Genomic DNA, 25032 nt, shown 5'->3' with positions numbered 1-25032 from the left:
CATAGAAAACACTTGATCTTGAACAAACAAGCAACTATAAAAGGCTCAAATGCTGCAAGCTATCATGGTCATGCAACACCCTTCAGGAATTGCATTAAAGAGCAGCACACCTTGCGGATATCCATCTGCCTTTGAAAGAAGCATTTCCACTCTTTCTGGTCATTCTGCGTTGTAGCATCTGGATCGATGTGTGCGTCTGAACTCTCTTCATCATACCTGGGAACGAAGCAAGGAAATTAGCCAATAACAAGTTTGTTTGAAACACGAGTGCTTTCAGTAAACATTTTACCATTCATAGTTTAGATAAGAAAGGTTTCAAGTTTAGATAAGAAATGTTAATATTAACCAACTTGGATGCAAGAAAATCAGCATAAATAATTTCTCACACCATGAGGCAAAGGCAGAGAGCCTGTTGCTTTTTCCACCATAGACAGGTTAGTTGTTATGATCATCTTCAGGTTATACAGGCCTTTCTCTTCCTTCCCAGGTTTCAAAGCCAACTAATCTTGCTCTTTTTTTCACATGATATCTCTTGATATCTATCTTTTGACTTTGCTGTGTCTTCCTTATTCTATCATTTTGCATTTTCTTTGCTCTTTCAAAGGTTTACCTTCCTCCATTGTGAAATTATAACATGAAATAGTCTTCGCTCTAGCAAAACTATGCACAAACACAATCTCTCATCACACAGATCTTCTTCTCTATTTTTAAGTAGCCTGAGCTCTTCCATACTTTTCAAGAATATTGTTTAAAAGACTTGTATCAAGTGCCTACAATAAGCTGGGATGACACGTCTTATGTCAAATTGTGTTAATTTAGTTGGCGTAACAAGATGAAAAATAATTAACTGCTACTTGATATTGGATCAGACTCGGTGGCAAAATGATTAAAGCATCTGCTCTGAGTTTGGGAGGGCGGCGGTTCGAACCCCAGCTAAGTCATACCGAAGACCTTAAAAATGTTACGTGCTGCTTCCTTGCTTGATGCTCAGCATTGGAGGATAGAGCACAAAAAACAAAGCTGGGATGGCAGTGACAAACCACCCATTATAATCCTTGCCAAGAATCGACTTCAGCAGCACCAATGTGGAAGGAGTACGGTACATAAAAAAAACAAACAAAAAAAAAAATAAAACTTGATATTGATCAAACAAGCAACTATGAAAGGAAAATGGCAGGTTACATTTTTGAATACCAAAAAGCATTCCGCTCATCAAATAAACACATTGCGATTTTGATGTAACAAAAAATCCAACCGATGAGAAGAGTTAAAATTAAGAACAATTTAATCCAACAATGCAAATGCAAGAGTACAATTATCAGCATATTAAGATAAATATATTGTTGCGGATATGGGATTTGGCCTCCATATCCGCTTGTAAATATTCCCCTATTTCCCCAATACTCCCCAACTATCCCCAATCCCCCATTCCCTAGTCCCATTGCCTGTAAATAACACTCTGTAGAACCGACCTTCCCCTTTTTCCCCCATTAAATGTCGTGCCCAGGTCCACCGCATCTCACGTAGACAACTTTCGGACATCTTGCTAGTTATTCTTAGTCTATGTCAGTTAAGGACTCGTTTCCATTAATTCTGACTCTTCGTTGCACCAGAATGTGATTGTATGGCACCAGTAGTGAGTTTAGGACCTCCCCATACCTCCTCCCATCTTCCCCATGAAACAACAACAACAACAACAACTACAACAACAACTACAACAACAGAGGGGGGCGGCGCGGCGCGGCGCGGGGGGTGTGCGTCCTCACTCCGGCTTGGTTAGCCGCCATTGCCCATGCGCTCCACGGGGTTACCACGAAGGGGCTGGCTGTCAGCTCCTCGTCAGGGGCGGAGCCCGGTAACCCCCCGCAGCCAGTGAGAAGCGGCGGGCCGATTCCATCTGGGGCGGAGCTAACGAGCCGAGGGCGTGTCACTCCCCGCCGGATATACGCAGCGACTTACCGGACGTGACGTCAGATGCGCCCCCAGCTTGGAAAGACAAGTCGCGACCTCCGAGCGCTGAGAGACCTCCCGCATCTCTGGACCGGACCGGGTCGATTCTGCCCTGAGCCAAGGTGCACCTTGAGCCATCGACTACCCGCCTTCCTTGCCATCAATCCCCGTGTGAGTCAGTTTTGTCCTGTTTATCTGTGGTCTGTCGGGGCTAATATAAGACCGTGTATAAGTGCCCACCTTACTATGCTGTACCTCTCATCCCTGTAATCTAAACGTTCCGAACTAATATAACCTCCTCCGGAGGTCTTGAGAACCGTACCCCTTGTGTCGTTGCCTTAATCCCAGCCGTTGTGTCCTTTTCCTTCATTGATTTAGCGTAGTGCGACTCGGCCAAGGTTCGAGTATAATCGGGTAACTTGTGCGAACACGGCGGCCATTCCGCTCGGCCCACCATAACATCAAAGTCGTGTCCGTAACAATTGGTGTCAGGAGTGTCGGATTCGGACCTGGGACTAAATTTATTAGGCCCAAATTTTGGAACACCAATTGTACCACTAGGGTAACAATTGGTGTTGGGAGGTAGAATTCGATCCGGAGCGCGTTTCCCGCGCTCGAAACTATAACGGCGAAATTTGATTGTGTTTTACCAAATATAAAAACCCGAATTTTGAAAGTCGCGCTATGGCAGACCAAGTCGGCTGGGGTCCGGTAGAGGAGAGTGAGGCAGGGTCGATCCAGGACCAAAATGAGGGACAAGAGGAGAGCGAAGCAGTGAGGGTAGCAGACGCACAAAATAGCGTCGTTGCGCCCGACGTTGCGGGCGCGCGAAATGGCGCCTCGCACATAGCTACGGCGGCCGCACCCGCTGCACAAGTGGGAGGGATGGCCCAAATGCAGGCCCTCATGGAGCAATTTATGGCGCAAATGCAGGCGTCCCTCAACCTGCAGAAGGACGATATGAGGGCTAATAGTGAGCAAATGAGGGCTGATAGTGAGCGATTGGGTGAGCGATTGGAGGGCCAAATGGGGGTAATGAGGGACGAAGCGAGGGGTACCAGGGAGGGGTTAGACAATCATTTTAAGGGATTAGACAAGAAATTTGGGAAATTAGACAATAGATTAGGGGAAATACAGGAGGGGTTAATGGGGGTAGAAAACAGAATGGCCGCTCAAGAGAATCAAATGGAAGGGATGCAAGAGGGGTTAGAGGGGTTAGAAAACAGTATGGAAGGCAAATTGAGGGACATGAGGGACCAAGCGGAAAGGGAAGTTAAACAAATGGGGCAGCAGATAGAGGGGGTCAGAATGGGGGTAGAAACCAAACTGGATGCTCACAGGGAGGAAATGGAGCAGATGAGGGTGGCATCTGGGCAGGAGATGCAAGTGATGGGAGAGGAGATCAGAAGAGGTGTGAGTGAGGAGGTCGGAGGAGTGCGCGAGGAGGTGAGGCACTGTAAGGAGCACATGGAGAAGGAGGTGAGAAAGGGGACTGTAAAGTTACAAGGGGGCATAGAGGACCTGACGCAGGAGGTGGAACAGCTGACGGAGGGACAGACTGAGTTAGTGGAGCAGGTTCAAAGGAACACTGCGGTATTAGGAGGGTTAAAGGCGACACAGAAAGAACTAAAAGATGACTTGATAGCGACGAAGAGGGAATGTCAGATGGTACGTGAGGGACTGACAACGAGGTTGGACGAGGTGATAGAGGTAATGGAGACGAAGGACCGGCAGGTGAGGACGCACCTGGAAACGGTCAAGGTAGCCTTAGAGGATGAGCTTGAGGAGACGTACCGGGGAATAAAAGAGGTGAAGCAGAAATTAGAAGAAGTGGAAGAAGGGGTGAGCGAAATTAAGAAGCGACGGAGAGGGGATAAGAAAGAGATAAAAGAGGAGATAAAAGAATTGGTCCAAAGTCTGTGTTTGGATCGTGATGATGTGCTCATTAACCGGATGAGGGATTCGCAGGTGATGGAGGAGAAGCGAAGAGGAAGAGGACCCGGTGTAAGTGGTGACCAATATGGTCGTGCGTATGATGCGCCAGGTGATTTAATGAGCTTGGGGGTCGAGATGGACCCGGGTGTTCGTGAGAGGCCGTTGGTGAAGAGTGCGACAGGTCTGGTGTGCGAAAAAGGAGGTGTGCGAGAAAGTCCGACTCTGGGGTGTGTGAGGAAAAAGTGCGTGCCAAGGAGTGAGGGTGCTGGCGAGAGTGAGTCGGTCGTAGCACGTGTGCGAGGGAGCACATGGAAGCGTGGTGTGGTAAGTGTTACAGAGGGTGTGACGGGAGAGTGTGCGCGAGAAAGGTGTGTGACGGACAGGTGCATGGGGAAAGAGTGCGCTGTCAAAGGCAAGGAAGAATGCACACCTGTGGTGAGTGTTACAGAGGGTGTAACGGGAGAGTGTGCGCGAGAAAGGTGTGTGACGGACAGGTGCATGGGGAAAGAGTGCGCTGTCAAAGGCAAGGAAGAATGCACACCTGTGGTGAGTGTTACAGAGGGTGTAACGGGAGAGTGTGCGCGAGAAAGGTGTGTGACGGACAGGTGCATGGGGAAAGAGTGCGCTGTCGAGAGTAAGGGTGAGTGCGCTGTCAAGAGTAAGGGTGAGTGCGCTGTCAAGAATGGAGGGGAGAGTAGTGAGAGTGACAAGGAGAGTGAGTTGGTTGTGACAGGTGAGCGAGGATGTACACCTGGAATGGAAGGATGCACACCTGGAATGGTAGAGCGTGAGTGGGAATGCACGCTGGAATTGGTAGTGAGGCACGTGGTTGGGTGTGCGAATGAGAGCACACCTGTGATTGTCACAGAGGAGGTGACCGAGGAGGGGGCGCGAAGAGGTGTGTTGGTGAGGTGTGCGACCAACGAATGTGTGCCAAAGTGTTCGGTGGTCAGGTGTGTGACCAAGGCTGTGAGTGGAATGAGGGTACCTGGGTGTGTAAGGAAAGGTACGAGGAGCATGGAAACGGCTGGATGTGTGAGCAAGGAACGGGCTGCGGGGTGTAAGCGTCCAGGTGAAGCATCGACGGTAACCGGTTTAGAGGTTAGAGCGACTTTTAGCCGAATCGGGCCCTCGGTGCGTGCTGGGCCTCGCTTTGAACGGCCGCGTCCGTGCTCCACCAGGCGGAGCGGGCGGCTGGATAGGAAGGGTCGTCATGGCGACCACTTTTTGTTGAGGCATTCCGGCAGGTCGAGATCGGGACATTGGATGGCTCCACGCCGAGATGGTGAGTGGGATCTCGGCCCGGGTAAGCCCCCGTCCCTGCACCGAGTGCCGGACGCATCCAGCCGGCACAGAACAACCCGCATTCATGGCTTGGCTTTACGAAGCCGGGCTTTGGATAGGAGTTGGCGCACCGAGAGGCATTAGTGAGTAGACTGGGTGATGAGGTTAGTGTTTTGGACCCAAAATTAGAGAAAAACAAAATTTGATGATTGGCAAGGGATTGGCAGTAGTGATTGGCAGATGATGGGTAGTGATTGGCAAATTTTTAATTTGTTGAAATTTGATGTGCAAAATTGGTAGTGAGCGATGGGCCCGGTGGGTAAGGCTGGCATCCCTGCCGCCCTTCCCATGGTGGGGCAAATGCGCAATAGCTTATGGGGTGTATGGCAGTGAAAACTAGCCCGGGTGGGTTAGGTTATATTGTAGGGATCTAGCGAAGATGACATTAGGTGACGTTAAGTTTAGTTAGTGACTGATACCTGTAGTGGGGACGCAGGTAGATTAGTGTGGATGATAATGACGTGGGAGCGCAATAGTTTAAAGGGACGACTGGGAAGCGCAAGTTTCAGAAGGGAGTAGTTAGCTGAGATGATGCCGTGTGTGTGAGAATTGAACAGGTGTGATTGCACAGGTGTGCAACTGGACAGGTGTGTGGAGCAGTGTGTGAGTAATGAGTGTTGTGGATCAGCGCGAATGCGCTTGGGGAGAGAAGGGTGCAGGTGGCACCAGGTGTGAGAGCACAGGTGTGAAAGTACAGGTGTGTGGAGAGAGTTGGAGTAAGTGGTACGGAGTGGTGTGCATGGTGCGAAGGTGTGGATGGGGGAAGAGTGGACCCCTTTCACGAGTACCCGGGGCGGGTAGTGTAAGTGTTAGGTAGAGGGTATAGGTAAATTGTGGTTGGATATTGGCATTTGTGGTGCGGTTGCAGAATGGTATTGTGGATGGGTGCATTAGTGTCGTGGAAATGGCTGGGCGTGTAGCCTGTTAGTGTGTGTAGTTGGTTGGGCACTCCACCACTGTGAGGATGTCGGCCAGGTGAGGCCGCAGGTGGGCTCTGGGAGCCGGTAGAGTTGTGGATGGGGCCCGAGGATCCGGAGGATGGACCCGGGTAGCCCAGTGCCAGAGAGGGCACCGAGTGGGGAGAGCGCCAGAGGGCCTTCCCCAGGTAGTTAGGTTAGGGTAAGGAGCAGGTAAGCTCGGAGGCAACTGCAGTGGTGGAGGTGTGCAGGTGGGTAGACCCGCTGGGAGAGGTACACGCCACAGCCCAGAAATTGTGCGAGGGCACCGGGAGATGAATCGGGGGAGTGAGACCCCAAATTGAAAAGCACCACAGTTTGCTCAATGGGAATTGGTTTTTAGAACCCATAGTGTAAGAGGGCCAATGGTTTGGCAGAAGAAAGACCCCGGGTAATGTAAAGTTGTTAAAGTCATTTAGGAAATAGTTAGGATTGATGAACCTGTCGCACCATACGCAGCCACTTACCTGTGGTGATGATGATGACTCCACACCTGTGTTTTCTTTGTTTTGTGTTGCAGGAAGTAAGGATTGCTGTTGGATTTGTGAGACGCATCACGACGTGGATGAGACATTGGGGTGATTCCATCTCTCCCTCCTTAGGAGGGACTGATGATGAATTGGTAATGGCAAATTTTGATGTTCAGTTGGAAATGGCAAATTTGATTGGTTAGGAGGGAGAGAAGACGAATTTGGTATATGGGAGGAACGGGGAAGACAGTAGGGACGTTTGTTGATTAGTAAAGTAGATGTTTATGGGTAGTGTTGTGTTTTGTGGATACAGTAAGGGGTAAGGGAGGGGCAATGTAGGTTACCTGGTGGGGGGGAGCGTACGGTAGGAACGTACCTGTCTCACCTGGTTCCCATGTGCCCCCAGTGTGCATCATCTTGTATTGCGTGCACTTTTGCGCCCTTACCCCCTTACTCACTTGTTTTCTTCTTTTGTCTCCCACCTCCGAGGATCTGGCTTTGGGGCAGAGAGAGAGGAGCGAGAGGGGCTGGCTCCGCAGTTGTGGGCCTGCACTTTCGCTGCTTGCTGCCTGGATCGATACACCATATGGACCGCAATTTTGGTGGCCACCCACAATGGACCGCAGTTCTTTTGCGGGCAAGCACCACCCGTTGATGGACCTATGGGTCAACGTGGCACCTATGCCATACAAGGTGAACCACTAATAGTTGGCCCCCTGACGGCCACAAATAGGAAATGGACGCGGTTGGCGCCTTTCTTTATTTTTGAAAGAAGTACGAAGGCCAAGTGCACCACACGAAGAGCAAGAGACACCTGCAGGGTTAGGGGTTGTTGTTTTTATTTTAATGAACAATGGTGACTGCACCGGATAGTGCTGACTGTGTGATGGGGTGGTGCTTTTGGTGCTTGGAAGGGGTGCTCTGCACATTATTAAAGGCCGTAAGGCCACAGAGCACTCGTGGGTTGGTGTATCGATGCTGGCATGCGTGCTCTCTCTCTCTATGCATAACATCTGCATGTGTTCCTCCAAAAACAGGTCCTGGATCGTAGTGTAAATATCAGCGTAGTCTTGTGTAAATAATGCTCCCTACCGGCTGTATGTTTAGTTTGAGGATTCTTTCCGCGATTCGGTTATCCTGTGGGTGTGTTTCTGTGAGGAGAAGGGTGCAACGTCGCAGGGGGACATTTTTACTCATTTGTGAATATCTGTAAAACTGTCGCACTCAGGGTAGAGTTAATAGTAGAGGGAACTACATCTGAGTGCCACACTAAAATAGGTAAAAATTTATCGGGTCGGGACGCCCCGAGGGTAGAGAAGGGTGCAATGTTGCGGATATGGGATTTGGCCTCCATATCCGCTTGTAAATATTCCCCTATTTCCCCAATACTCCCCAACTATCCCCAATCCCCCATTCCCTAGTCCCATTGCCTGTAAATAACACTCTGTAGAACCGACCTTCCCCTTTTTCCCCCATTAAATGTCGTGCCCAGGTCCACCGCATCTCACGTAGACAACTTTCGGACATCTTGCTAGTTATTCTTAGTCTATGTCAGTTAAGGACTCGTTTCTATTAATTCTGACTCTTCGTTGCACCAGAATGTGATTGTATGGCACCAGTAGTGAGTTTAGGACCTCCCCATACCTCCTCCCATCTTCCCCATGAAACAACAACAACAACAACAACAACTACAACAACAACTACAACAACAGAGGGGGGCGGCGCGGCGCGGCGCGGGGGGTGTGCGTCCTCACTCCGGCTTGGTTAGCCGCCATTGCCCATGCGCTCCACGGGGTTACCACGAAGGGGCTGGCTGTCAGCTCCTCGTCAGGGGCGGAGCCTGGTAACCCCCCGCAGCCAGTGAGAAGCGGCGGGCCGATTCCATCTGGGGCGGAGCTAACGAGCCGAGGGCGTGTCACTCCCCGCCGGATATACGCAGCGACTTACCGGACGTGACGTCAGATGCGCCCCCAGCTTGGAAAGACAAGTCGCGACCTCCGAGCGCTGAGAGACCTCCCGCATCTCTGGACCGGACCGGGTCGATTCTGCCCTGAGCCAAGGTGCACCTTGAGCCATCGACTACCCGCCTTCCTTGCCATCAATCCCCGTGTGAGTCAGTTTTGTCCTGTTTATCTGTGGTCTGTCGGGGCTAATATAAGACCGTGTATAAGTGCCCACCTTACTATGCTGTACCTCTCATCCCTGTAATCTAAACGTTCCGAACTAATATAACCTCCTCCGGAGGTCTTGAGAACCGTACCCCTTGTGTCGTTGCCTTAATCCCAGCCGTTGTGTCCTTTTCCTTCATTGATTTAGCGTAGCGCGACTCGGCCAAGGTTCGAGTATAATCGGGTAACTTGTGCGAACACGGCGGCCATTCCGCTCGGCCCACCATAACATCAAAGTCGTGTCCGTAACAATATACAAAGGCGAGAAATAAAACAGCTGACAGCTTTTAAACAAAACACTTCCACAGCTCCATCACTGCTCGGCTTGGTAATCTTCTATGCACAAGTCTGTTCTGCTCATTAGATAGGTTCATTCAAATGTATTTACAACATAATGGTTCCCAACATACCTTGTCCTTGACTGTGTGTGATTTACATCGACAAAAGTGTGAAGAAAAATGGCATACAAACAGGTAAAAAATAAATGATTTGGTGTAGCATAAAATCAGGCTGCACAGGCATAAGACATAGGAGGTACAAAAAGGTTCAAATATGTGCAAAAGGTGTATGTGACAAGATGACATGGACACACTACCTGCCTGGCGTGAAGTTAGGGAGATGGCAAGATAGCCTAGAGGCCACACACACCTGTGAGCTGTATAGCCTGGGTTTGAATCTCGACCCGAATAAAATAAAATAAAATCTTGGTGTTTTGCAGGCGCGGCATCAATGTGTGCACTCTCCCACAGATGGACATTAAAGAGGAGTCCAGTCTGCCAGCATCAGTTGGTGGATGTTAAAGAAGAGTCGCTGAGCTATCACCAGTACTTTGGTCAAAATCAAAATTCCTCCTGTAAACTACAGGGGCAGTGACATCTCCCCTTACAAAGTTGGTGGAGTAAAGCTAGTCTGCATATGCCGATTGAACCGAGACAAGACAAGATGGTGGGGAAAGACACCTGCGCAGGATAGGCTCAATGTCGACCAGTGAATGTCTGTGATGGTGATCATGTCAATGAGAGATGCTCTCGCTGCTGGTGGTGCTTTGCTGAAGTTGTGGTGAGGCCAAGGGAGGGAGGGGTGCTTCGCTAGGATTTTGTGTGGCTTGAGTTGGGCCGAAGAAGGTTACCCGGCGAGTTTAGTGAGTGGCATGGGCAGCGGTCAGGGCTGGCAGGGCATCTCCCCTGTTCCCTTTTCAAGACAGGAGCTGCATAGCTACTGCAAAGACCATTATTGCCATAAAATGGAATTTATATTTTGTGTTATGTGCTTGTTTTTATGAATGTGGTCATCATTATAATTAATTGTAATATTTTATTACAATTATTATTTTATTTTGTTTTCTATGTTGATGTAAACTGAACATTTTAGTTCCCATAATACTTGTTTGATATACAGTATTATCAAATAAAACCGAGGCTAAAAAGATTTTGAAAATATCCCTTGCTTGACTTGGGTCAATGCTCCAGGGGTACATCCTTTTGAATATTTACACTTTCGGGCACACCATGGACGGATGCGACTCCCAACTACACCATTGGCTGATGCACCTCCCAGCCACATCATTGACGGATGCGCCTCCCGGCCACATCATTGACGGATGCGCCTCCCGGCCACATCATTGACTGATGCGCCTCCTGGCCACATCATTGGCTGATGCGCCTCCCGGCCACATCATTGACGGATGCGCCTCCCGGCCACATCATTGACTGATACGCCTCCCGGCCACATCATTGGCTGATGCGCCTCCCGGCCACATCATTGACAGATGTGCCTCCCAACCACACCATTGGCTAATGCGCCTCCCAGCCACATCATTGACGGATTTTCCTCCCGGCCACATCATTGACGGATGCGTCTCCCGGCCACATCATTGACGGATGCGCCTCCCAGCCACATCATTGACGGATGCGCCTCCCGGCCACATCATTGGCTGATGCGCCTCCCGGCCACATCATTGACGGATGCCCCTCCCGGCCACATCATTGACGGATGTGCCTCCCGGCCACATCATTGATGGATGCACCTCCCTGCCACATCATTGACGGATGCGCCTCCCTGCCACACCATTGATGGATGCGCCTCCCTGCCACACCATTGATGGATGCGCCTCCCGGCCACATCATTGACGGATGCGCCTCCCGGCCACATCATTGACGGATGCCCCTCCCTGCCACATCATTGACGGATGTGCTTCCCGGGCACATCATTGACGGATGCGCCTCCCGGCCACATCATTGACTGATGCGCCTCCCGGCCACAACATTGACGGATGCTCCTCACAGCCACACCATTGATGGATAGGCTTTCCGTCTGCACCACTGACGGATGCACCTTACGGCCATGCCATCAACGGCAGCCCCTCCCAGTCTCGCCATCGACGGCGACACCTCCCGGCCCCACCACTGACAGACGGCCAGGCCATGACTTGGTGTGACCAGGATTCAGAAATTAGGGAATATAAAAACTTTGAGATTAGGAAATATGAAATGGCATGAAATTATGGTGCTTCAATTATGGCTAAAAGAAGATAGACCTAGTAAAGGGTTCAGATAGACCTAGTAAAGGCTATAAGAAGTAAAGGGAACAAAGGAGGGAGAGTGGATGTCAGCAACCTTTCAAAGCCGTAGCCCCGTCGACCGCCTGCATACAACTCAGGGTCATGAGAGAAATCGCCACGTTGAACATATTCTGGTGTTGCGATTAAGGCTCGCATCTCACGCCGTTGCAGTCTATCAAGGGAATGGTGCACCGCGTCGGGGTTACGGCATGCATCGCAGGCCGCAGGGCAATGTGGCACTGCATGTCCAAAATATCGTGCAATGGCTGCATGGCGACATCTGCAGAAGACACTTCAAATGTGAACATGACAAAATGATGAGACTTTCATAAATATAAAGCGTACAATAAAACGAGATTAAATTAAATTCAAATGAAAGGGCCTTAATATATATATACATATGTGTGTGTGTGTGTGTGTGTGTGTGTGTGTGTGTGTGTGTGTGTGTGTGTGTGTGTGTGTGTGTGTGTGTGTGTGTGTGTGTGTGTGTGTGTATATATATATATATATATATATATATATATATATATATATATATATACATATATACACATACATACAAACATACATACATACATACATACATATACAGTGCATTCAGAAAGCATTCAGACCCCTTCCCTTGTTTCACATTTTGTTATGTTGCAGCCTTATGCTGAAATCGTTTAAATTCATTTTTCCCCTCATCAATCTACACTCAATACCCCATAACGACAAAGAGAAAACAGGATTTTAGAAAGTTTTGCAAATTTATTAAAAAGAAAAAAATGAAATATCACATTGACATAAGTATTTATTTTTTTATTTTTTTTGGTATACAAGATCGAGGCTCGTGAAAGAGCGAACATTAATCACACAGAAAGACAAACAGACACATAAAACAAATAACATCGGGAGCGGTAGACAAGATGGGGAGAGGGGGGGAAGGACACAAACACAACATTTGAGAGCAGGGACCGAGAGACATGGAGACATCGAGAGATCTGTGGGAGGGAGAGGGCTTTGGGGGGAGGCATGTGAAGCGGGGGGGGGGGGGGTGGGAGAGGTATAAACATATGGACACTGCCAGGATTTCCAGGAAAGAAGTTGGAATTTCAAACAAGGTGGATCTGGGGTGAATTAGTGGGGGTAGAAAAGATCAAGGTTTTGGATGGGGGAAGATAAGAGATGGTGGTGAACAGCTGTTTTAAAGACCTGGAGGGAGGAGAGGGATTGAAGGGAGTGTGGGAGTTTGTTCCAGAGGCGGGAGAAAAGAGGCATGAAAGAGTGAAGGTGAGCAGAGAGCCGAGATTTCGGCATTTAACCATCAGGGGGTTGCTGGCAGATCTTGTGCGACCTGTAGGAATATTTGGGGGACAGAGCACAGAGAGAGCTGGGGGAGCAAGGCCGGAGAGGAGTCGGTAGAAGACAGAAAGACCACCTACCTGCCTGCGGTGAGTGAGTGAAAGGCCCTCAGAGATAGCTTCATCGCAGGAGATTCCAATGATTTTGAAAGCTTTGGATTCAACAGCGTGAAGCCGAGCCAGGTGTGAGGCAGGAGCACCAGCCCATAGGGGAGAACAGTATTCCATTGAGCTGCGGATGAAAGCCTTGTATGTGGTGAGGAGCTCAGGTGTGCCGAGGAAGGACTTCGCACGACGGAGGATGCCCAGTCGGCGACTGGCTTTGGAGGCCAGCTTGGAAATGTGGTTTTCCCAAGAAAGATCATGGCAGATAGTGAGACCCAAAAGCTTGAGCGACAGAACTTCTTGGAGAGGATTGTTGAGAAAGTAGATGGGAGGGTTGTCCAGTCAATCCTTTCGGAGAGACATAGTAAGAGAGTGAGATTTGTCAGGATTGAAAGACATGTTCCACTTGTTAGACCAGTCTGTGATTTTGTCCAGGTCTTCAGAGAGTGAGGAGGCTGCAGACTGCCGATCTGAGGGAAGAGGAATGGAGCGGCAGAGAGTGGAGTCATCAGCAAAGAGATAGAGAGGATTTTCCAGAGAGTCGGAGAGATCATTGATAAAGACCAGAAAAAGCACAGGGCCCAGCACACTTCCTTGGGGAACTCCAGCCTGAACAGGAAGGGGAGATGAGAGAAATCCATTCAGGGCCACACGTTGACTACGACCAGAGAGGAAGTCCGCAAGCCATGCATGGAGATTTCCATGGATACCATAGGAGGAGAGTTTGGTGAGCAGAGCTGGGTGCCAGACCGTATCAAAGGCCCGTGATATGTCAAGGGAGACAGCTCTGATTTCCTGTTTGGCATTGAGGACCTCCATCCATTGTTGAGACAGCAGAAGCAGCATGTCCAGAGTAGAGTGACCTGGTCTGAAACCAAATTGATGATCAGAGATCAAGCCATTGGAGAAGAGGAAAGATTTCATATCCGAAGCAATGATGGATTCCATGACTTTGCTGATAATTGGGAGCAGGCTGATTGGTCTGTAGTTGCAAGGATCTGTTTTTGCACCTTTTTTGTGTAAAGCGGTAATGTTAGCCGATTTCCAGGATGCTGGCAGATGACCTTGAGCAAAAGATAGGGTGAAAAGAACAGAGAGAGGGTGAGATAGAGCGGCAGAGCAGGATTTTAGGACCCGTGGGCTAATGCCCACGACACTGGTAGACACTGGTAGAGAGCAGGATTTTAGGACCCGTATTCATACCCTTTGCTATGACACTTGAAATTTAGCTCAGGTACCTCCCATTTTTCTTGATCATCTTGGAGATGTTTCTACACCTTGATTGGAGTCCACCTGTGGTAAATTCAATTGACTGGACATGATTTGGAAAGGCACACACCTGTCTATATAAGGTCTCACAGCTGACAATGCATATCAGAGCAAAAACCAAGCCATGAGGTCGACGGAACTGCCTGCAGAGCTCAGACAGGATTGTGTCGAGGCACAGATCTCGGGAAGCCTAAAAAAACATTTCTGTTGCATTGAACGTTCCCAAGAGCACAGTGGCCTCCATAATTCTTAAATGGAAGAAGTTTGGAACAACCAGGACTCTTCCTCGAGCTGGCCGCCCGGCCAAACTGAGCAATCGGGGGAGAAGGGCCTTGGTAAGAGAGGTGACCAAGAACCCGATGGTCACTCTGGCTGAGCTCCGAAGATCCTGTGTGGAGATGGGAGAAACTTCTAGAAGGACAACCATCACTGCAACACTCCACTGATCTGGGCTTTATGGCAGAGTGGCCAGACGGAAGTCAAACAGTTCAATCTTGGTTTCATCAGACCACAGAATCTTGTTTCTCACAGTCTGAGAGTCCTTTAGGTGCTTCTTTTGCAAACTCCAGGCGGGCTTTCATGTGTCTTTCACTGAGGAGAGGCTTCTGTCTGACCACTCTGCCATAAAGCCCAGATCGGTGGATTGTTGCAGTGATGGTTGTCCTTCTGGAAGTTTCTCCCATCTCCACACAGGATCTCTGGAGCTCAGCCAGAGTGACCATCGGGTTCTTGGTGAACCTCTCTTACCAAGGCCCTTCTCCCCCGATTGCTCAGTTTGGCCGGGTGGGCATCTCTAGGAAGAGTCATGGTTGTTCCAAACTTCTTCCATTTAAGAATTATGGAGGCCACTATGCTCTTGGGAACCTTCAATGCAGCAGAGATTTATTTTGTAGGCTTCTCCAGATCTGTGCCTCGACACAATCCTGTCTCTGAGCTCTGCAGGCAGTTCCTTCGACCTCATGGCTTGGTTTTTGCTCTGATATGCATTGTCAGCTGTGAGACCTTATATAGACAGGTGTGTACCTTTCCAAATCACGTCCAATCAATTGAATTTACCACAGGTGGACTCCAATGGAGGTGTAGAAACATCTCAAAGATGATCAAGAGAAATGGGAGGCACCTGAGCTAAATTTCAAGTGTCATAGCAAAGGGTATGAATACTTTTGTCAATGTAATATTTCAGTTTTTTCTTTGTAATAAATTTGCAAAACTTTCTAAAATCCTGTATTCTCTTTGTCATTATGGGGTATTGAGTGTAGATTGATGAGGGAAAAAATGAATTTAAACGATTTCTGCACAAGGCTGCAACATAACAAAATGTGAAAAAAGTGAAGGGGTCTGAATACTTTATGAATGCACTGTGTATATATATATATATATATATATATATATATATATATACAGTCACGTGAAAAAGTAAGTACACCCCATGTAAAGTTTTGACTTTTTCAACATATTTCAACATACAGTTATTTGATCTTCATTTCAACAATATTGATAGATAAAGGTGATATAATATAACAAATATCATAAAACATTTACATTTTGTAGTCCATTGTATAATTTAAATAAACATAAATGCAAATTTTGCATGTGGAAAAAGTATGTACACCGGTACATTTATCACTACTTCAAATACCTAAAATTAGAATCAGGTGCACCAGCTCAGGTGCAAATGATTAGAACATCGTTAGAGAGGATCTTGGAGGAACCTGTCTTATTTAAACCTCAGACATTTCGTTTGGTTTGCTCTTTGTTGTTGAAGTGTGCGGCGTCACCATGCCCAGATCAAAAGAGCCTCTGAGGGCTTCAGAAAGAAGGTTATAGATGCCTACGAGTCTAGGAAGGGATTTAGAAATCTCCAAACAATTTGAAATCAATCATCCGACTGTCCGGAATATCATCTACAAGTGGAGAAGATTCCAAACAACTGCCAACTTGTTCAGGCCAGGCCGCCCCAGCAAGTTCAGCCCGAGAGCAGACCGCAAGATGCTGAAGCAAGTCTCTAAGAACCCCAGAATGTCATCACGGGACCTACAGGTAGCTCTTGCCACTGTTGATGTCAAAGTGCACGAGTCTACCATTAGAAAGAGGCTGCACAAATTTGATCTACATGGGAGGTGTGCCAGGAGGAAACCTTTGCTGTCCAGAAAGAACATGAGGGCAAGAATAAAGTTTGCCAATGAACACCGAGGCAAAGAGCAGCACTTCTGGAACAATGTGCTCTGGACAGATAAGTCAAAGGTAGAGCTATTTGGCCACAGTACCAGAAGACATGTTTGGCGAAAACCAAAGACAGCATTTGACCACAAGAACCTGATACCAACTGTAAAGCATGGTGGTGGAAATATTATGGTTTGAGGCAGCTTTGCTGCATCAGGGCCTGGGCAGCTCACCATCACAGAATCCACTATGAATTCTTCATTGTACCAGAGGGTGCTTGAGGATAATGTGAGGCCATCTGTCGGAGAGTTGAAGCTCAACCGAAGGTGGACCTTGCAACATGACAATGACCCTAAACATACCAGGAAATCCACCAAGGAATGGCTGAAAACAAAAAAATGGAGGGTTTTGGAATGGCCAAGTCAAAGCCCGGATCTAAATCCCTTCGAGATGTTGTGGGGGGATCTGAAACAAGCTGTGCATGCAAGAAACCCCTGAAACATCGCACAGCTGAAAGAATTCTGCATGGAGGAGTGGGCAAAAATTTCTCCCAGTCGATGTCAGAGACTGGTAGAGAGTTTTAAGAAACGCCTACTTGAGGTTGTTTCTGCCAAAGGGGGCAATACCACCTATTAGAGCCAAGGGTGTACTTACTTTTTCCTCATGCGAAATTTGAATTTATGTTTATTTAAATTATACAATGGACTACAAAATGTAAATGTTTCATGATATTTGTTATATTATATCACCTTTATCTATCAATATTGTTGAAATGAAGATCAAATAGCTGTATGTTGAAATATGTTGAAAAAGTCAAAACTTTACATGGGGTGTACTTACTTTTTCACGTGACTGTATATATATATATATATATATATATATATATATATATATATATATACACTACCAGTTAAAAGTTTAGGTACTTTACTGGTGTACTCAAACTTTTGACTGGTAGTGTGTGTGTGTGTGTGTGTGTGTGTGTGTGTGTGTGTGTGTGTGTGTGTGTGTGTGTGTGTGTGTGTATAGATATTGCCACCTTACATTCAGAGACTTTCGTATATAATGCAGCAGATCAGAAAGACAAAGGTGGCTGTTCTTCTATATTGCTAAATGTCCTCTGAAAGGAAAAACAATGGTCACATGTGATCCTGGCGGAGAATACCTGTTCGTCATGGGATTACCAATTGACAGGGAATGCCTGATAAGGTTGACCCCGACACTGCAAATCTCCTCCAACTTCCCAAGTCTCCAGACTACTGGATGCGAATGACACCTACCGGGAAACACTTTTTACCTTTTTATTATACTCTCTCTCTGGGGGAATCCGATTGGATTAGCCGGCTTCCTTGGGATTCATAATGACATCAGTAGTCCCAGGCTTCCAGTGAGGAAGCCTGGGACTACTGATGATGATGGTCACGTGTGCCTTGCCAAATTACCATTTACATGTCGTGTTGTACAAGGTGATGATTCATTTAATCGTCTGGCAGTAGTTTACATAATGATAGAATGGTAAACTATCTGATGGAGACCCAAAGGGTTCTAAATAGGCTAGCAAACATACTGAAAGAGCAGAATTTACAAAACGTAGCAAAAAATAAGCGAATAAAAGTAAACTCGTCACTCAATGGTCTCATTTTCTTTGAAAATCATTGTTCATTACATCGACAGTGAAGGTTAGATAAACTGCTCATACAATGTAGTCACTGAAGATGAACGGCTCTTCCCAAGTGGAGGGAATACATTATTTTAAAATCCATAGATATGAGATGTTAACTTCCCGAAAAGCAAAAAAAAGTAAACAAAGGTGTGTTTGAAAACATGTCAAGCTCTCGACTTCAGCAGGTATCACTGACGGGATCAATCAATATGGGTTTGGCTGTTGAAATACAAGCCACAGCACTTTGGACCGATATAAAGTTAAGACACACCCATTGAGCTAAAACTCATAGTTGGGAAAAGATTACAACCACGACGACGGAGAGTACAAGCTTGAATAGAATAAAGAAGAAGCATTAAAAACCTGAAGGTAAGATGTGAAAAAATATCTGCTTGGGGACTTAGATTTATACCGTTTGTTTTTTCACAAAGATACGGTACTTTGATTTATGTAATTAGTGCGCAAACTGATAACTGATGTGACTCCACAGCTCAAACGTAAAGCCAACCAAAAAATGTGACGACTTATCCTCCCGAATCCTTGATTCTTCGTCCATATGTTGATGAGATGTTACACAAGTGTTGCCTGGGTTAATCTCGCAACAGAGTATGTGATGAATGGGACTCATCCACGAGTGACTTCTTTCTTCCAAATATTACCCTGTAACCAGTACTGAATAAGAGGACATCTTCCCCTCCTCAGGCCAATCGACAATAAAAAAATAAAACCACCTTTAGAGGCCATTTTTCCCCGCAACGCGGGGGTTGGCCTTTTTTGGGGACCGTGGTTGTTGTTGTTTTTTGGTCCCCTTTTTGAAGCAATGTTTTACGGCCGGATGCCCTTCCTGACGACAACCCTTTTTGCCACCTTTAACGACAAACAGGGAATTACCAGTGAACTGGTACTCAATTAGCCGACCTCGGAAGGATGACAGGCTGAGTCAACCCCACTGGCGTTAATTCAGCGATCGACCAGGATTCGAACCCAGGATCCTAGGATCCTAAGCCGGCACCCTAGCCGCTAGCCCAACACCAGGGTTCTGCTCTTTCAGTAATCGACAATAATGACCCAAAAGCCATTTATATTGCATCAGTGTTGGTCCTGATACCTACATGGGATTTTTACACATATGATACCTTCTCAAATCAGGGTGTCAATTGGTTTAGTGGAGTTATCTGCTACTCGGCTACAAAAAAGGCAGGCCGGGGCTATTTTAAAATAAAAGTTTAATGACTGAATTACAAAAAATCAGGGTCTGCTGTCAAGGAGTTTGAAATTCGACTGGAAAATGTCTGGTATTCAAGCCAACGTCTGCCCATAATCACTGGTAAACATTCAACGAACGTTGTGTTAATCATTCTTGAAAAATCACAGGGATATGCTAGGCAAAACAAATGCAGAGCTTATAAGCATACTTATGAAAACATTACGCTGCACAGTAAAGCCATGTCATAATGAACACAAATTCTACAGATTGCTAATTATAGTTGAAAATGTATTCTTCACACCAGGAGTCAAAAAAGTTCACTAGGACTTGGAGCGGGTTCAATGCAATATACTACACCAACAATCACAGAATGACTCAGGTGCGATGGCAGTGTTAGTTCTTGAAAAAGCTGACACCCAAGGCAGTTAGCACGGCAACAGTTGGAGGGCATAGAAAGAACAGAGAGTTGGGATGGGTGGTTACAAGTTGATCCGTGGTTGCGGAAATTGAGGTCGATATGTGAAGTCTTTATTGTTGGGTATATGCTTAGGGTTAGTCAAAACACACACACACACACACACACACACACACACACACACACACACACACACACACACACACACACACACACACACACACACACACACACACACACACACACACACGTGGGTCACATGTGCCACACCGTCACTCCATAACACGTGCCGTGCCGCGATCAATTTATTTATTGAATATATGTGTATATGTACTAAACCTGCATTTATATGTATGTGCAGTGTATTCATGTGCAACTGCATATGTATATGTATATGTTTGACACTGATTGTGATACTATGGTTGCGGTGACACTATGGTTGCGGTGACACTATGTTTGCGGTGACACTATGGTTGCGGTGACACTATGGTTGCGGTGACACTATGGTTGCGGTGACACTATGGTTGCGGTGACACTATGGTTGCGGTGACACTATGGTTGCGGTGACACTATGGTTGCGGTGACACTATGGTTGCGTTGACACTATGGTTGCGGTGACACTATGGTTGCGGTGACACTATGGTTGCGGTGACACTATGGTTGCGGTGACACTATGGTTGCGGTGACACTATGGTTGCGGTGACACTATGGTTGCGGTGACACTATGGTTGCGGTGACACTATGGTTGCGGTGACACTATGGTTGCGGTGACACTATGGTTGCGGTGACACTATGGTTGCGGAGACACTACGGTTGCCGAAGCACTGCGGTTGTGGAAACACTGCGGTTGCGGCAACACTATGGTTGCGGCGACACTACGTTTACAACACAATGATTACGACACTGTTCCAACAGGTATCCCCAAATATTATGGATATCAACTCAACCACCAACATCCCTCAAAGTTTTCTTGATCTGCTGCAGCGGGACGAGTGGTCTGCCGCATCATTTGCAGTGATTGTGATCTTCTGTGTATGTGTGTCAGCTCTAGCTTGTGTAGCCATTTGCTACTGCTGTTGCCCTTCTTGTGATACATCCAACGCCAAAAAAGCAAAAGTGGGCCCAACGAAAAATGATCACCAGAATTTGTACTTTAGCTAGTATGCGTCAAGCACCACAACTCTGACATCAGTGCTCATTCTGCTCATGTTGCATTCCAAAGCAGTATCAGCACACTGTTAACCTCTAAACAATAAAACATTATTCACACAAGCATTCCACAAGCAAATACAAAGGCCATACAAAGGGCCATACAAAGCAACAATCCTGAGTTGTAGAAAAAGAAAGTGAAATGCCAGTTTGTTATTCTTACCCCACATCCTCACAGTAGCCAACCATTGCTTCAAAGCCCAACATTGTGGCTTTATCCTGGGGTGTTACTTTTCCTTTGCGTTTCTGTGAGATGAAGGTTGGTTAGCAAAATGAACCATGGGTAACATTAGTTTCTTCACATCAGTTAATTCTTCAAATTGTGATGACAATGGCTGAAAAGAAGCCATATATGGATGGATTTGTCTAATTGTGAAAATAAATTTACAAACTTGTTTTATACTGGATTGAATTTATGATGTAAAGTTAATTTCCAGAAATTATCAGGAAGTCGTTAGACTTCCTATGTAGGGATGGCATGGACATTCCATAGGTTTAGTCTAACACATATCCTCAAAAGCATCTACCAGGATACAAACCTATAAACTTATAAAGTATGTACCAGCCATCTTTGGAGGATTTCACATCCATTGCTGAGCTACAAAACTGACAGACCCAAAATAGCACATTTATAATTCTTCTTCTTCTTCTTTTCAGACAGCCTAACTCCAAATTGGTTTAAGCTCAGCACTTGGTTTAAACACAAATCTACTGCATTTTACAGTGGGACGGTCCATGACTACTGTACTCAAAAACTTCATAACTTGAAAGGTTTCCAGGAAAAGTAGACAGAATTGCATAACTATACGCATGGGAATAGGAAGGGAAAAGAGGGGTGGACGGCATAACACCTGTCAATCAGACTGGTGGGTATAAATCCGATAATTATCGCAGGTGTGAGGGCACGTGCTGAGAGTGCAATAACTTTCTTCTGTCCATAAAGCTTGCAGGCATGTACGCAGGCACGCACACACAGCCATGCAGTTTGTCCTTAACTTGCCATCATTGAAGTGTCGGAGACATTAAATAAAGACGGTGAGTAAAAATGTAAATACTTTTTTTTTTAAGTACAGAAACAAGAAATAAAGATAATTTTTTGAATGTAAAAGGATATAGGGATGGTCTGCCAAAAAGTATGTAAACAAGGTGGCGATGGTCACAATAAATGATCATGTGAAACCTTCCCTACATCTTTGTTTGAATAATTGTTGCCTGCAAATGGCAGACTGCATCTCTTTCGCTTTGGGTTCACAACAACCACAAACGTGTGTGTGTGTGTGTGTGTGTGTGTGTGTGTGTGTGTGTGTGTGTGTGTGTGTGTGCGGTTTAATATTTCACTGGTCAAATTCATGAATTGACACAATAAACATATACTATCAAATGGATGGAGGGATGAACAGGCAACAACCATAATTCAAACAAAGAAGTAGGGAAGGTTTCACATGCTCATTTATTGTGACCATCGCTACCTTGTTTACATGGTTTTTGGCATACCATCCCTACATAGTTTTACATTCCAAAAATAATTTTTATTTCCTCCAGGAATGAACTGCATTTGTCCAACTTTCTGGTTCAACTAAAATCAAGTTTGATCACTAAAGCAAAGCCAAATGGAAAAAAACAAAAAAACAAATCCTGCTCTAACGAAACTCTTCAATGGTGGTCTAGTGGGAAGGTCATTGAATGGCATTTTGTGAGGATACAAATCTAGCTGAGCCCATTAGTATTAAGGATTAGGAATTAGGATTTGAAGCTTCTGGAAACGAAGTTAATCCAAGGAGAATTTTTATTATCACTGTTGGGTGACTCTTTAATGACTTGCAGGTCACCAAAAGATTGCAACAAACCCAGCCAGCACATGACCTTAAAGAAAGGTAATTTATCCTGGTCTATATGTGATTTAAGTCTACATTTTGTCAACTGGAATGATGTCATAGGGGCATCATAAGAATGGGCTGAAATAAAATATCCCCCAAAACTGGTAAAAAAATAAAATCAAACAAAACAAAAAAATTCTCACCTGGCTGTTTTTGATATCTAGCGTTAGCAGGAAGTTGACCTGATCTCTATCTTTCCGCGAGTAGTAAAGACAGCATGTTGCCATCTTCCCATCTCTTCCGGCACGTCCGGACTCCTGGTAGTATGCTGCCATTGATTTGGGGATATTCCAATGGGCTACAAACCTACAGACACAAAATAAAAAGGCAAGTCAAGAATATAGAATGACACTTCTTATATGACACTCAATCAACCATTGTAGAATTTGTATGAATATGTAATCAGCTCTGACATTGTCACATGGAAGTAATGCAAATAAATTCACTTTCCTCATAATTATCTTTCTGTTGACAAAAAAAACTGCATATTCAAATCTGGGAACTTAACCCTCATCTTCACCCAAGGAAAAATAAACCATTTAAGACCATTCACTCCCCATTGATTTCAAAACGCATGAATTATTTCAAAACATGATTGCTATATTTATTATTCGTAATGCCTTTTTGAATAAATCATACACCTTCTGTGCTAGTTTACCATTTTATGGTTACCATGGACACTAAACTCAAAAAAGATGTAAATAGTGAAAAAATGCCTTTTTCAAAATCAAGCTTCTATTTCTATGCAACACTAACATTTTCTTAATTTGTGTATCTCAGTAGATGAAAACATTTATAACACAAATTCAGTTTGGACAACTTCCTCTGACCATGCGTAATAATGAAAACTAAAGAGTTTTACCTGGGGTATACTTGCACCCCACTAATAAAACTGTCTGTATCTCTATCTGTCTTAAAGAAATGGGTAAGAATGAACAGGTAGTTGTGAAAAGTCTGTCAAGCTACTTATGGTCAGTGCTGCCTATGAATTCAGACACTTTTCACAGGTCAGGGTGCTTGCACTGTGATCAGAACAGAAAAAGGATTGAAAGTTTAACAGCGGCGTAGAGGCCTTGTTTGATACTTTAGTTGAAGAGGATAGTATGACCTGGGTGGGAACAGAGCTGTAGATAGAGAGAGTTTGTCCAACTAAACAATAGGCGCCATGTTGTTACACAAGGTCAAGTGCACGTGCGCGTGCATTCAAGCGTGCATGCAACTTACTGCTATTAGGGACGGGTTTATTTTTATGTTCCTGAGTTTCATACATTGTTTCGCTGTTTGTTGTTTGTTATTTGTTTAGTCAGTTGCAAATCCTGTCCGTGTTACACAAATACGACAAAGGGATTGCAGTGTTACGATTATATTTACTATATTATTAGTATTAACATTATTATTATTATTACGAAAACGATGTTGCTGTATTAATAAACCAAGGCTAATTCCTTACTCCCATGATAATTAGTACACCGCTGCAAGGTATTGCAGTGTTACGATTATATTTACTATATTATTATTAACGTTATTATTATTATTATTATTATTATTACTATTATTATTACGAAAACGATACTACTGCATTAAGAAACCTGGGCTAATTTGTCCAAAGTGGCCTGAAGGTGAGGCATGAAGGCATAAAACCTAAGGCCTATACGTAGTGTGTCGTTGGAAGACCCGTAGCGCTGATGCTTTTGATATTTGATGGTCATTTTAACAATCAGTTTGTTTATGTTTCACACTGAATAAAAAACGTGAGGGTAGAGCATGGTGATTGTGATATATGACAGGTTTGACGATATGTTCGGCGTGAACGGCATATAAATCAAAATGGCGGTGTGTGGAGTCAGCCGTCGTACACCGTAATGACATCACAGAAGTAATCACATCACATCAACCCTGTCATGTGACCATATCCTCAGCTCTAATTGGTGTACGTTTGTGAGGGACATACATACATATATATACGGACATACACTACCGGTCAAAAGTTTTAGAACACCTCAATTTTTCCAGTTTTTATTGACATTTACGCAGTTTAATGTCTCAATACACAACAACAACAACAACAACAACAACAACAACAACAACAACAACATGCATTTTAAGGCCATTTTCCCTGCTAGAGCGGGGGTTAGCCTAATGTCTCAATGTACTCTGAAATTAAGCATAGAACAAATAAACAATTGGAGATTTTAAAAAATCATAGAATCATTTTGTTTAACAAAATTTAATTTAAATTTTTGACTCAGCAAAGTAGCCACCTTTTGCAGATATAACCGCCGAACACACTCGTGGCATTCTTTCTACAATGGAAATCAAATATTGTTGGGGAAGTTCTTCCCAACACTGTTACAGAAGTTACAACAAATGTGTTGCACTTGTAGGTTGCTTTGCTTTC

General features: G+C 45.5%; 1 protein-coding gene and 1 long non-coding RNA gene across 3 annotated transcripts in view; one reads left to right on the top strand and one right to left on the bottom strand.

The window, feature by feature from the left end:
* Positions 1–25032, bottom strand: part of RECQL5 (RecQ like helicase 5) — a 57286-nt gene that overhangs the window by 21715 nt on the left and 10539 nt on the right. For both annotated transcript variants that reach the window (XM_068117673.2, XM_068117663.2), the window contains exons 7-10: positions 22778–22940; positions 20921–21003; positions 11439–11663; positions 111–216 (exon numbers count right to left, since the gene is read on the bottom strand). In XM_068117673.2, the coding sequence (XP_067973774.2) occupies positions 111–216; positions 11439–11663; positions 20921–21003; positions 22778–22940 (577 nt within the window). The remainder of the gene's footprint in view (positions 1–110; positions 217–11438; positions 11664–20920; positions 21004–22777; positions 22941–25032) is intronic.
* LOC137427902 (uncharacterized) lies at positions 18173–21152 on the top strand. The gene is made up of 2 exons (XR_010984606.2): positions 18173–18295; positions 20464–21152. It is a non-coding gene; the product is annotated as an uncharacterized LOC137427902 (long non-coding RNA).

This window comes from Myxine glutinosa, chromosome 1, assembly GCF_964187855.1.
Source record: "Myxine glutinosa chromosome 1, kmMyxGlut1.1, whole genome shotgun sequence".
Lineage (NCBI taxonomy): Eukaryota > Metazoa > Chordata > Myxini > Myxiniformes > Myxinidae > Myxine > Myxine glutinosa.
The sequence above is the reverse complement of the archived record's forward strand: the minus strand, read 5'-3'. Positions and strand labels throughout refer to the sequence as shown.